This window comes from Peromyscus eremicus, chromosome 8a (genome assembly GCF_949786415.1).
Source record: "Peromyscus eremicus chromosome 8a, PerEre_H2_v1, whole genome shotgun sequence".
Taxonomy (NCBI): Eukaryota; Metazoa; Chordata; class Mammalia; order Rodentia; family Cricetidae; genus Peromyscus; species Peromyscus eremicus.
This window is the reverse complement of record NC_081423.1, coordinates 56,749,968-56,762,971: the sequence shown is the minus strand read 5'-3', so window position 1 is coordinate 56,762,971 and position 13,004 is coordinate 56,749,968. Positions and strand designations below refer to the sequence as shown.

The 13,004-nt window shown below is 47.4% G+C and overlaps 1 protein-coding gene across 1 annotated transcript in view; it reads right to left on the bottom strand.

Annotated features, from left to right (window-relative positions):
• Positions 1-1,873: 1,873 nt before the first annotated feature.
• The window catches only part of Shpk (sedoheptulokinase), a 33,039-nt gene continuing 21,908 nt past the window's right edge, over positions 1,874-13,004 (bottom strand). Inside the window, exons 3-7 of the mRNA XM_059271152.1 lie at positions 11,394-11,577; positions 10,676-10,828; positions 9,750-9,925; positions 7,356-7,556; positions 1,874-2,652 (exon numbers count right to left, since the gene is read on the bottom strand). Coding sequence (XP_059127135.1) covers positions 2,240-2,652; positions 7,356-7,556; positions 9,750-9,925; positions 10,676-10,828; positions 11,394-11,577 — 1,127 coding nt within the window. The 3' untranslated portion in view covers positions 1,874-2,239. The remainder of the gene's footprint in view (positions 2,653-7,355; positions 7,557-9,749; positions 9,926-10,675; positions 10,829-11,393; positions 11,578-13,004) is intronic.

Below are 13,004 nucleotides of genomic sequence, written 5' to 3'. Positions count from 1 at the left end.
GCCACCGCACAGGTGCAGAGGTCAGAGGACAATGTGGATCGAGGGAGATGACTCAAGTCACTGGGCTTGGCAGCAAGTCTGTTTACCCACTGAGCCATCTCACCAGCCCAAGGTCTTAGTCTTTATTTACACATTACCCACAGCTTCCTGAACATGCAAGGCCAGCTGCACCTTGAGGAGCTAAAGGGTCCGAGAACACTGCTTCTTCAATTGACAGGGTACCAAGGAGCCCTCTGCCTTTCCTCCTCTCTCCTAAGGCCTTCCTCAAGGGCTGCAACATGACTGTCCCAACTCATCTGGCTAAGGGACACCTGGTTGTCTATCTAAGATATGTATCCTTGCCCTGGTGAACACTGAGCAAGGCTTTTGGTGTTTGTTTGTTTGTTTGTTTGTTTGTTTTTGAGAAAGGGTCTCTCTGTGTGTAGCTCTGGCTGTCCTGGAGCTCACTGTGCAGACCTAGAACTCACAGACAGTTGCTTGCTTCTGCTTCTCAAGTGCTGGAATTAAAGGCATGCACCACCATATCTACCTATGAGGATCCCTGCAGCCATGTCAGCCCTGTCAGTTTTACAGCTATGCAGCAATATATGATTGTAGTTGCAAGTTTGCTCAGGTCCCGCCCAGCCCCATGGTCTGTGCCTGGCCCCATGGTCCCTCAGCCACTTATAAAATAATCACTCAGAGGCTTAATATTAATTACCAGTTGCATGGCCTATGGCAGGCTTCTTGCTAGCTAGCTCTTTGAACTTACCCCATTTCTATTAATCTATAAGTTGCCACGTGGCCGTGGCTTACCAGTACTTTCACATGTTGCTTCTCCTGGCAGTGCTGGTGTCTCTCTAGACTCTGCGTTTCTCTTTCCTGTCTCTCTCCTTGGATTTTCCCATCTGCCTCTAAGCTGCCTTGCCATAGGCCAATGCAGCTTTATTTATTAACCAATGGGAACAACATATATTCACAGCCTACAGGAAGACATCCTCCAGCATATGATCTTCTCAAAACAGATGGGTGTGTGTTTATCAAAGGGACAAGATTCTGGAAAAATGAATTTTATTCAGTTAACTAAACTGTAGCCAGCAGTGGGAGTCAAATTCATCAAATGGTTTCCCACAATCATATAGCTCGCAAAACAACTCATACAAAGAGACAACATGACTGCTCCCCAAAGTTACAGGTGTCCCCGAGCCTTGGGTCCTTTAGGAGTCTAGGAGTAGGCACAGTGATGGTGACTCTAGCCCTCTATGCATGCCCACGCCAACAGGGCATTTCTACTGAGCCAGAGCCATCAAAGGCCAGCAAGGCCCTCACCACAGAGAAAGGGGTGGGACCTGTGGGATAAGAGGTTCTCTGGTGAAATTGGCCACCCCCTGTGGCAGGGGCTATGGGGACATATGCACAATCACGGAAAAGGCTCGGTGCCTTGCCGTCATCTTTAAAACAGTCTATCAGAATGGTGTTCGCCACCATGCTCTGGCCCCTCTTGCTGTTCATGCCACCTGCCTTTCCTTCTCTGGAATGCGCCTTCAGGCCAGTTGTGTTAAGAGGACTCAGGGCAGCCCCGGTGCAGTGCTCTCCCAGAAACAAATATACATGGCGAGGAGCACAAGACCCCAGCCTCCTCCAAGCCATCCTGCTTCAGTGTCCTTGGGTCTCTCTCTACCCGGAGAACATGCCATAGCTGAGGGACAACAAGACTGGAGAGGGGGCCTCCAGCCACCTCGTACAATCCTGCAGGAAGGATTTTTCCAATAATGCATTTGACTCAAAGCTGGACCGCTTACAGAGACCAGTCCAAACGCTGGACATAAGGCAGGTCTTCTTTGCTTGGAGCCACGGCTACCAGACTGTTCTGCTCTGAAGTCATCTTTCTTGCTGTCTACAAGTGAGTCACAGATGAGCCAGCGGCCAGGAAGCTGTTTGTGTTTTTCTCTTTCTTCTTCTTGCCCTCCCTCTTCCCATTTTCCTCCCTCCCTCCCATTCTCTCCACCTCTCACATTTGCGTTTGCAATCTGCTCTCAGAAGATCCTGTTCTTGGAAGGCACTAGTTTGGGATCCTGGCTGCATGATTATCATATGCCCTGAAGGTAAGATCTTGGTCAATTTAGACAGTACCTCAAGATCAAGTATAATTTACAGTCTGCCCAAAGAACCGTCCAGGAAAAGGACAATTCAGAGATCATGTTGGCAATGTCATTTAGATAGAATTCCCAGCATTACTTTAACCAAAGACCTTGCTGAACTAAGGCTCCTTCTGGCTGAGGTCTCTCCGGAGCATGACCAGAGCTGCCCCAAAGGCTGCATCCACGTCCTGCCCAAAGCACACTGGCAAAGGGAATGCCCTCTGGACCTCCTGCTTCAGCACCTCATTCCTGGACAGCGCACTCCCACTCCCCATCACCCGTTCCACGCCCCACTCTTTGAGCTGTTGAAAAGGAAGCATGGAGTGCAGGTTCTGAACAATGCCTCTGCACAGGGCCCGGGTCACATGACCCAGGGAAAGGTCAGAGGAGGAGATTCTAGTCACAGAGGCCAGCTGGTCCGGCAGGTGCCTCTCGCCCAGCACTGTTGGGGTGATGGTAAGATGTGTGTCTTTCTGCTGTGCAGCCGCCTGGATCATGCGTGAATAGACAGTGGATTCTTCAACCTCCAGGCCTGTCAGAAATGGAAGATCTGTGTGAGATCACGCAGCCACTGGGAGCAGGCAGAGACTGTTTTAGAATCCCCAGGGGGAAAGGGCAGGTCTGTCTGCTGCTTCTCACACTGTGGCTGGAAGCTTCAGGCTCAGAGAATCACAGTCTGGCCGGCTAGATTCTGTTCTAGATTTCAGTCATTTGTCTCCCTGTGGCCACAGCTAGATTTCTGGGAGATAGCTCATCCATGCTGTTGTGAATCCTAACCTAAAGTGAGCATTATAACCATAGCACAGCTATGGGATCCTAAAGGGCCAAACGTAAACATCCATTAACGAGCATCATCAGAACTGCTATTTCAGCCATTAGTAGTGATACTGCACTCCATGGATCCCACACTAAACCACTCTTGCTATAAGAATGCAGCCTAAGCCATTCTCATTATGTACATGGGATACCTGGGGCCCAGGAAGAAGTAATATGTGTGCTATCTTCAGCTGATTGATGCCAAGCCAGTGTCCAAGTCAGATTTTAGTTCCCCATCCTATGTTACCTCTGCACTCTAGAAAACACAATTATCTGGGTGCAGTATAACTCCAGGACTCAGAAAGCTGAGACAGAAGGATCACAAGTTAATAGCCAACCTGGTCTATACAGCAAAACCCTCATCTGAAAAAAAAAAAGAAAGAAAGGAAGAAAGAAAAAAAGAAAGAAAGAAAGAAAGAAAGAAAGAAAGAAAGAAAGAAAGAAAAGAATTAAAAATATAAGTAATAAGGAAGGTTGGGTTTTTTGCATCAATCTACTTTCAAATTAGACCCACTTTGGGGGCTTGGGCATGGCTTGGTAGCAGAACACTTGCCTAGCATGATTAGATCCCTGGGTTCAAATCAAGCACCATAAAAAGAAAAAAATGATTCTGATCTCAAACTTTCCATTAGCTGAGGGAGAACAAACCCAACTTTGATGAGAAAAAAAAGTTACCCAGACTAGGGACTCTTTACTAAGTATAGTTCTTCACAATAGCCTGAGTTGCTCTGAAGGCACTGTGGGACCCACTCCCTTGATAGAACAGGTCTAGGCTATAGATTCTTAGATGCAGCCAAGTGAGATAGCCATGAGCCTAAGGCTGTAGTTGCTTCTGAAATATGAATATGAAATACAAACATTGCTTCTGACTCAGGGTACCTAGGGCAGACTATGAAGTTCTGTATTTGTGGAAAGCTCCCAGAGGCAAGGATTGCTGGTCCCAACCAGAGCTGTGCAAATGCAAAGGCATCAGACCCACCTGAGGTGGGGGGAGGGGTACATATGTAAAATGCCATGCTCAGCCCCACCCCATCCCCAGGCTGAGTCAGCATCTCTGAACATGTAGAGGTCAATACCGGGTCTTGGAGGAGCCTTGTATGTGTGTATATACATGTGTGCTCTATGTACTTGTCAGGTGGGTACATACATGTCAGGTGGGGTGCACATGTGTGTGTGTCCATGTGGAAGACAAAAGTTGACACTGGGTGTCTTCCTTGATCGCTCTTCACGTTATTTTTTGAGACAAAATGTCTCACTAAAACTGGAGCTCACTGGTCTTTAGGCAAGCTGGCTGGCCAATGAGCTCTGTGAAGAGCCCATCTACTCCAGCTTTTATGTGGATGCCAGCATTCCAAACCCAGATTCTAATGCTTTTACTTTGCCAACTAAGACATCTTTCGAGCCCTCAAGGTGGTTTTAAAACTCCACAATTAGGCCGGGTGGCAGTGGTGGCCTTTTAGTCCCAGCACTTGGGAGGCAGAGCCAGGCAGATCTCTGTGAGTTCGAGGCCAGCCTGGTCTACAGAGTGAGATCCAGGATAGGCACCAAAAGTACACAGAGAAACCCTGTCTCGAAAAAAACAAACAAAAAAACTCCACAATTAAAGGTGAGAGTGTGACTCGATGGTAGGACACTTGCCTGCCATTTGTGAGAAACAGTAACCTAGAGAGCCATGGTAGAGTCACATCATCAGAATATCTGGCATATAAATTCAATCATGTGTACTCAGAAATTGGAAAGAGAAAGAAAACAGCTTCAGTGCTGAATGCAACTAGTCACAGTCTGATGCCTCTAAGATTATCAATAAAATGATCAGCTATTTGTTCCTGTTTGTTTTGAAGTGCTGGGGATCAAACCCAGGCCCTGGCATATGCTAAGCTTACACTCCACCACCAAGCTACATGCCCAGGCCTGAGTTTCTTCCCCACCCTCTCCCCGATTCTCCCCTGAGACAAGGTCTCTCTGCAGCCTTGGCTGACCTCAGACTGGCTATGTAGGCCAGGTTGGCCTCAAACTCATACGCATGCCTCGTCTTAAAGGCATGCGCCACCACACCCATCTTCCAACTTTCTTTTTTAAATGAGAAAATTGGGAACAAAAAGCATAGAAGAGGGAATATTACAGAGTAAGAGATTTTTGACCCACGTTTAGAGAAGCAAGAGTATGGAGTGAAAACTGGGTTTTCACCGGAGCCCAGAACCCGCAGTCTGAGTCTGTGGAGGGACATGCTGAGGGACAAAAGCCAGGTCCTTCCTTTCCCAAGGAATTCAAGTCTGGGAGGCCTAAGATGCTTCTGAAGGCAGGGACAGTGTGCCAGAGCTACAGCCAAACATATGGACATTTTTGTACCCAATGAAGCCAAGTAGGCTCTGTTTGGAGGCCTTCCCACCAGAAAATTCTTCTCAGCCCACATTTGCAGAATATATAAAATTCTGCCCCTAGCCCTGGCTCCAGATGGCTGCTCTTCCAGAGGATCTGGTTTCAGTTCCCAGCACCCTCATGGTAGTTCACAAATGTCTGTAACCCCAGTCCCAGAGGATGTGATGCCCTCTTCTGGCCTCTCAGACAGTGCATGCCTATGCTGCACAGGCATACATTCAGACAAAAATACCCATACACATAGAATAAAAATAAAGGAAAAAAATTTAATCTAGTTCCCATACCAAACCGAACTGGAGTGTCTAAAAAGTGCACAGAGAAACTTTAAGGATTTAGGACTTGGGGGAAAATGGTAGGTCTGTCTCTCTACATACAAATCTTCATCTATAGTTAGGTTTTCTTACAACTCTGTTCTTGGATTAGGCAGACAGCATTTGTCTTACATGTATGAGGAGTTGGGTCAATCCCCAACAGAGAAAAACGTTTTGAAAACTCGTGTTCTTTAGAGTATACAGCATATAAATGTATAAGACTGAGTCCTTGGGGGAGAACTGCTCAATCAAAAGACACAAATGCACATAATGGTAGAATTCCATAAAAAGTCACATTACATAAAAACACTGATCTTGAAAGCACCCCCTGCTTCATCAAACAAGAAGCATGAATGTGAAAGGTCTCACAGAGAGACACATGGAATAGAACACGGTCCAAGAATGGAGTCGTGCAAGGGGAATTCTGAGTGCTGTGAGAAAACTCCAAGAAAATAAGACAAGAGTCTTATGTCCTCAGTTTATTCAAAAACACGGAGCTGCTCTTGGAATGTGCTTCTGTGCCCCTCCCAGATGTAGCAGACAGGAGCGCGTTTGCTTTAGATTATCCATTACAACTGACTATTGTTATTTATTTAGAAGCCTCTACAGAAAAGCATGTTTTGTCATGTGACTCTTCTTAACCCTCAGAGTTAAGGTCTGATGCTCTGAATAAAGTTGGCTATTGCATGAGACTTTAATCTGCCTCATTTTTAGGCTCCGCTCTCCCTGATACACAGTACCAATTAGAGCAGTAAACAGAACAGTGTTATCTCTTTTACAGGTAAGGAAAACAGTCCCTATTGACAGCACAGAGGGCAGTTGGTAGACCCAATCCAGTTACAGCAGTATCTGAACACAGAGTTTGCCTGGATGGGCTGAGGACTGGTTCTGCAACTCAAAAAGCACCAACAGGATCCAAGCCAAGAAGGTAGAATTTACCCCTCAATCTGTCAACCCCGGCCTGGCCTGCCAACGTGTATGCACAGCCAGTAGAAGCCTCCCACATGCCTTCTGCCGATGCCTCATCTTGTCCCCATATTGTATGCTTCCTACGGTTACCTGACTTTGAAATACATGCTCCAGTGATCACTGCATCTGAAGGCCACAATTTCCCTAAACCTGGATGGCTAACCTTCAGTGCTTACAGGACAGAACTCTGGTAGACAACAGTTACATGTGACACTGTACATACAGAGCAGAGGAAAACCTGGTAGATGCTCTTTGGAAATCAAAGAAATCAGAAAGAAGGCCTCCATAAGTCCCAGGAGCCTTCCAAGAAATCGCGGCAGGACCTGCCGACCAGAAGTGCATGCTGTGAGGATTTATAAGGTTGTCAAACACCAGTGGTCCTTTTTGCTCATGTGTGCCAGTCATTTCAGATATCTGTAGTCATCAGAAGGGAGGCCTTCAATGTGAGGAGCCAGAAGACCTGGACTTTCTAGCAGAGGTGTAAGACTACGGAGGCCGGGGAGCTGGGACACTGTTACAATAATCCATGGTCAAGGTCAGGGGAAAGGTACCTGGAAACCTGCCTCCCCGCCTCAAAAAAAAAAAAAAAAGTGTACAGTGACATTTCAGAAACAGAGGAAAGGAAGCCGTGAACTCAGACTCCTGGGACAGGCAGGAATATGCAGGGACTCAGCTGGGTGGCAGACTGGATCCGGACAGTACACATTCACTGACAAGGGCAATAAGCGGAGAGCACACCACTCTGTGGGCTACACCTTACCCAGATCCGCCATCCACTGAACGAGCATTTGGACAAACGTGGCCAGCACATTGCCTCCATTGAGTGACGCTGCCACCCCCAGGTAGGTCCTGTCGAAGTAAGGGAAGAAGGCGACCGGGGCTGCAGGATCCGGAGTCTGCAGCGGCTGGAATCCCACAGGCATGGAGGCTGCCAGCTGGACAGAGGTGCTGATGTTGAGAACTGCACAAAGACAGCAGGGCTCACTCAGGGTCACATAGCATAACACCATAACGGAGCAGGGGGCACAGTGTGGTTGTGTGCAAAATGTGTGCGCTCTTGGAGAGTACTTATTTAAGAGGCACAGCCAATTGTCCCCACCAAGTGTGCGCTGGACTCGGTCTAATAAATAATGCGCTAATAAATAAAATCAGTCTAATAAAGTAAAGCAGGGGCAATAGTTCACTACTTTTCAGAGCTAGCAGGTTTAGAAACCAAACTCAAGTCAGCATCCAATTTCTTCACCTGTTAAGGGATCAGAAACAACAAAAGCAAAAACAGCCTCAAAAGGAATAAAAAAAAGACCTCTGTGCTGTACCACATCAAACCTTCTAGCAAGGCTATAAGCCAGAAGCAGCATGGGCCCCGCCTACCTCTAGACTCAGGGTCGGGGGCCAGGGAAGGGACCCCACCAACCCTGCCCATGGAACTAGAGAATCCAACCACCCCAGGAAGAGGAGGCCTTGCTATGACTAGAAAGTTCTCATCCAAACCCATGACAGAATTCAATTCCATTATGAGGCTAAGAAGGGCGATCAGCAGGAATGTTCCAAGTTGGGTCAGATGGCTCTTTGAGGAATGGATTTGTGGGTTATAATAAGAGCAGCGCTATCAAAAAGGCTAGCTCACCCTGTCTAGTTTTCTCTGTCTTTACGTATGATGTCATGCCATGATCTGCAACAAAGCTCAAGACTAGATGTGGGCCCTCAATGTTGTACTGTCAAACCTCTAGATCCATAAGCTGAAAAAACCTTTTCCTTTATAAATTTCCAGTCTGTGGCATTCAGCTACAGCATTGTTACCCTGGTACATTCAATATCATGGCTTTTAGGGGTGAGGGAAAGCTAGTCATGGTGTTGCACACTTGTATCCTAGGAACTCAGGAAATAGAAGGTAGTAGAGACAGGAGAATAAAGAGTTCAAGGCCAGCCTGGGCTACATAAGATTCTGTCAAAACAAAACAAAAACAACAACAAAAAACCACTTAGGGGTTGGAGAGATGGCTCTGTGGTTAAGAGCACTAGCTGCTCTTCCAGAGAACCTGGGTTTTTAAACACAGGATAAAGAGAGTTTCTGTAACTAAGACATGGAGGATTCTGGCGGGTAGCATGGAAGAGAGGGTAGAGAAACTCACATGCCATCTCCCATACACTGTCCTCCACATCCACCTCTTCAACTGTATCCTTTGCTATATCCTTCACAATAAACCAATTAGCATATCTCCCTAAACAACACAGGCAAATTAACTGAACCTATAGGTGAGTATGAGAACCTTAGCTTATAGACAGTTGCTCAGAAGCGCAGTTCATTGTTTGCTGATGTCTGGGAAACCCGGTGCACCCAGTGTCAGAAGTGATCTGTGTTATAACCCTACAGTAGGAAAAGTGGTCCTTTCCCCATCTCCTAGGAACAGCCTTCACCACTAACCAATTTTAGAACATCTCCATCACTCTAAAAGGAAAATGTATCCTTTCCACACTCCATTCGGGTTGTTTCCACTCGGGGCTGTTGTGAACAGTGTCTGCATGAGCTATGGGGTTGGAATGATTGTGCAGACACATGTTTCTAGTTCTCCTGCTGTGTCTCTAGGACCAGAATCATCAGGTCCTATGGTAACTTAACATTTAACCTGTGAGGACCCACAGACTGTTTTCCAAAGGGTCTGCACCACTTTACATGTCCTTAGGTTTTATAGATTCTTACAAAGAAACCAAATGGAGACTATGTCCTGACAGAAAGGTTTCTGCACTTAGAAGTGCATTAATGTAACTTTTGTTGACACAATAACAGCTCTAGTCCCCTCCTCTTGCCTCACCCCTCATGCTGAGAACAGAACCCATGGCCTTGTGCATGCTGGGCAAGAACTCTGCCAGTGAGCTATGGTTCCAGCTAATCTCTATTTACTTGGTCATGGAGTATATAGAAAGAAAAAGAGAGCCTTCTCCCTCTCCTAACCCTAGTGGGGTCAATGCAAGGAGATAGAACTCTGAGGCCTGTCAGCTTTCCAAGCAGAGAATTCCCTGCAAGGATGAAGGTGTTTCCACCTTCACGGGATGCTGAGCCTGCGGCTACGCTGTGGGTCACAGACCCTGGGTCAGAGCTGGTACCGAGGAGACAGCGGCCTGAGTCTGAGTAGGGAACAAAAGGCAAACTCACCCGCATCAGTCCTTTGGCCCATGCAGGAATAGACAGAGGCTTGTAAATCGCCCAGGGCTACGCCCACCTGCGTGCCCTTTGGGATTGCAAACCATGTGTGAGAGGTTCTGCCTGCCATGCTCCCTGGCTCTGCAATGTCGGGGAGCAGGTGCACAGGAAAGCCCGCCACTTCCAGTCTGCAAAACAAAAGTGAGCCCTAGAGTTCCCGGGGTATTTGGCCATCTGGATTTTCCCGGTTCCTGGAAACGGTGCTACAGCTTACACACAGCCGAAGGGAGAGCAGAATGCAGTGTTATCATGAAACATCTCTGGCATTTTTAAAGTCATGAGTTTGGGTTTTGTAAATAGTGAACAGAAACTTGAGATTCGCCGTGGAGTGGGGGGGGGGGGGGGAACCCGTCTCAACAGCAGCCATCAGAAAGAGGTAGAGATAAATAGAGGAGGAGGATGGGAGCAGGGGTTAGAGATGAGCCAGACTTCAAGGGCATTCCAAACAATACCTGTGTTTGAAGGGGACACAACCCTTCAGCAAAGGGAACACCAGGGACCCAGGACCATCAGAGCTGGTTAGCACACTCCAAACCAAATCAGGCCCAGCGGCCTCATGAACACCCCATGCATCCATTGCTCATGGTTAGTGAAGGTTGCATGAAGTAGACCACAAAGCTCTTTACCTGAACTACCATGTGCTTTTAACTGTATCTCAAGGCTCAAAATTGGAGGCCCTGAAGGAAGCAAACTTACAGGGCCCTGGGGTTCTGTACCTGAAAAGCAAACGTTTGTGGAATGAAGTGGAAAGTATCCCTCCAGTAGACAGCCTCTGTCCCTACTCTTTAAAGTACAGGGAAGATTGACAGTTCTAAAACCCCACTGAAGTTCCCCCTCCAGACACCACCCTCTGGATCCACCCATGAGGCCATACTCACATCTCCAAGTTCCAGCTTTGGCTCTGGGTGTTGAAATAGCCCCAGCTAGCTGCATTCTGGTCAGACATCAGGGGTCTTGGCAAGCCACACAGCATGGCAACCACATAGTCTTGAATGGTGCCAGCTGCATCATAGGACTTCAGGGATTCTGGGCTGTTTGTCATACCAAAAACAGTTCAGCACGATATAATGAGGATACGGAAGCTCACGATGTACCTAGCTGTGAACAGAGGGGACTAGACATGGCACAGCTAGGGGACAGCCACAACCTCACATACTATAGCTCAATACAGTGACTCCCTGGGAAAGGCTGCCCCAGCCACTCTAGATAAAGCTATCCCAAGCCTGCCCCAAGGGAGGGAACTTGGGGGAAGAAGCACTATACCCAGGAAAGAAGGTCATGGCCCTGTCCCCTACAGCCCTGACCCCACTGTGAACTCACCTTGACAAGTCTTGCTCTCTCTGTCTCTCCCTCTCTCCCTCTCTCTCTCCCTTCCCACCCCACCTCCACCCCCATCTTGTCCTGGTTTAAAACCAGATATCCAGTGGTGAGCCTCCACAAATGGAACCATTCTAGACCAAATGTGAGCCTTGTGACTCCACCTTGTGCCAGGCCACACTCAAGGCACAGGGCAGCAGGTAGAGAAATGCTGACTAGCTATCCCTGTCTATTCACACCCCAGAAATCACATGCTGATTCAAAGAACAGTTGTCGGACCTGTTTTTCAAAAGCCAGAAGATGGTTGCACAGCCAAATCCCGTGGCCACACTGAGATGGGATGCTGGCTTGGGCAGAGAAGCCAGGAAATCAGTGTTACAACGGCCATCCTGCCATGTGACCAAGGGGCTCACAGCTCTGGGCTCAAATACAAGGGCAGGCCCTCGCTCCATCCATTCAGAGCCTGCAACAAAGGAGACAACGGGAGTGGAGAAAACAGCATTGAGCAGAGGCATGTCCTTGGATCCTCTCTGCAAGTGAGTTTACAGCACAGACATCTCCACTCTGTGACAGTGCTTCTTCATTCACACAGGGTTCTGATATCAGAGTGGCTGAGTGACCCTGGGCAAGTCACTCACTCCTCCCGTGTGAATAACCTCTGTTCTGCTTTCTCTCTCTCTTTTTTTAACATTCATTCTTCTTGTGTGGGGGTGGAGCCTAGGGGTGGAGCGGGTGGGTGGGAAAGGGTTGGGTTAGATTGGGTGTTTTAAGACAGGGTTTTGCTATATAGCTCATAGCCAGGACTAGTCTCAAGTTTGTGATCCTCCTGCCTCAGTTTCCTGGTTGTCAGGGTACTACATACCCAGATTATTTTTGGACTTGGCTTGGTTTGGTTTATTAAATTCATTTCCAGCTTGATTCCGCATCTCCCTCATCCCATAAGAGAAGATACTTAAAGAACTCTCAAGGCCCCTTGCTCATCCCGTCCTTCCAACCTTCATCATGACAAAATTTTCTAGGTTTGATACCAGATTGATCACCCAGATGGTTTTTTTTTTCTCTTTTCTTTTGTTCTGAGCTAATTAACTGCTTATTTGTTGTACTAGGGATGGAACCTAGGATCTCCTGAATACTGAGCACATGTTCTACCACTGAGCACCTCCCCAACCTCAAGTTCATTAACGATTTTTGACATTGAAGAGGTCTGACCAAGCTTATTGCATCCATCTATCTCTTCTAACACCTTATGAAATCCTCTGTGCCCTGACTTAAATACTTTAACCAAAACTGCTCACAGTACAGGTCCTTCGGCATCTGCAGTTCTTCGAGCTTCAGAATGTTCTTCATGTTCTCAAAGTTGAATGGCAGCTTGATCCATTGGAACGTCTAGGTTCAAAGAGCCTTTCCTTCTCTCTCTACAAACATTAACTGTGGTAGACTCCCACACATCCTTTGCTGTATCTCCTGTTAAGGGGCAGTGTCTAAATCTTATTCCTTTAGTTATGGGCTTACCTGGTGACTTATTTGACCAAGAGAATGTGGAGAAAGTCATAATTTCGGACAATAACGCTAGGTTATAAGACATGCTGCGGCCAAAGCAGAAAAGGTTGTTCAGTGGGTAAGATCAAGCAAGAAGACTCGAGTTCAAATCCACAACACCCAGGTAAAAATTGGGCATGGCTATAACCCCAGCATTAGAGGACTGAGATGGAGAGGTCCCTGGGGATCACTAGCCAGCTAGTCCAGTGAAAAGGGTGAGTTTCAGATTCAGTGAGAGATCTTAGCTCAAAAAATAATGGGAAGTGCCAGTGAGATGGCTCAGTGGATATCGGTACAGGCCACCAAGCTTGATGACCTGAGTTCAGTCCTAGCGTCCATATGGTTGAAGGA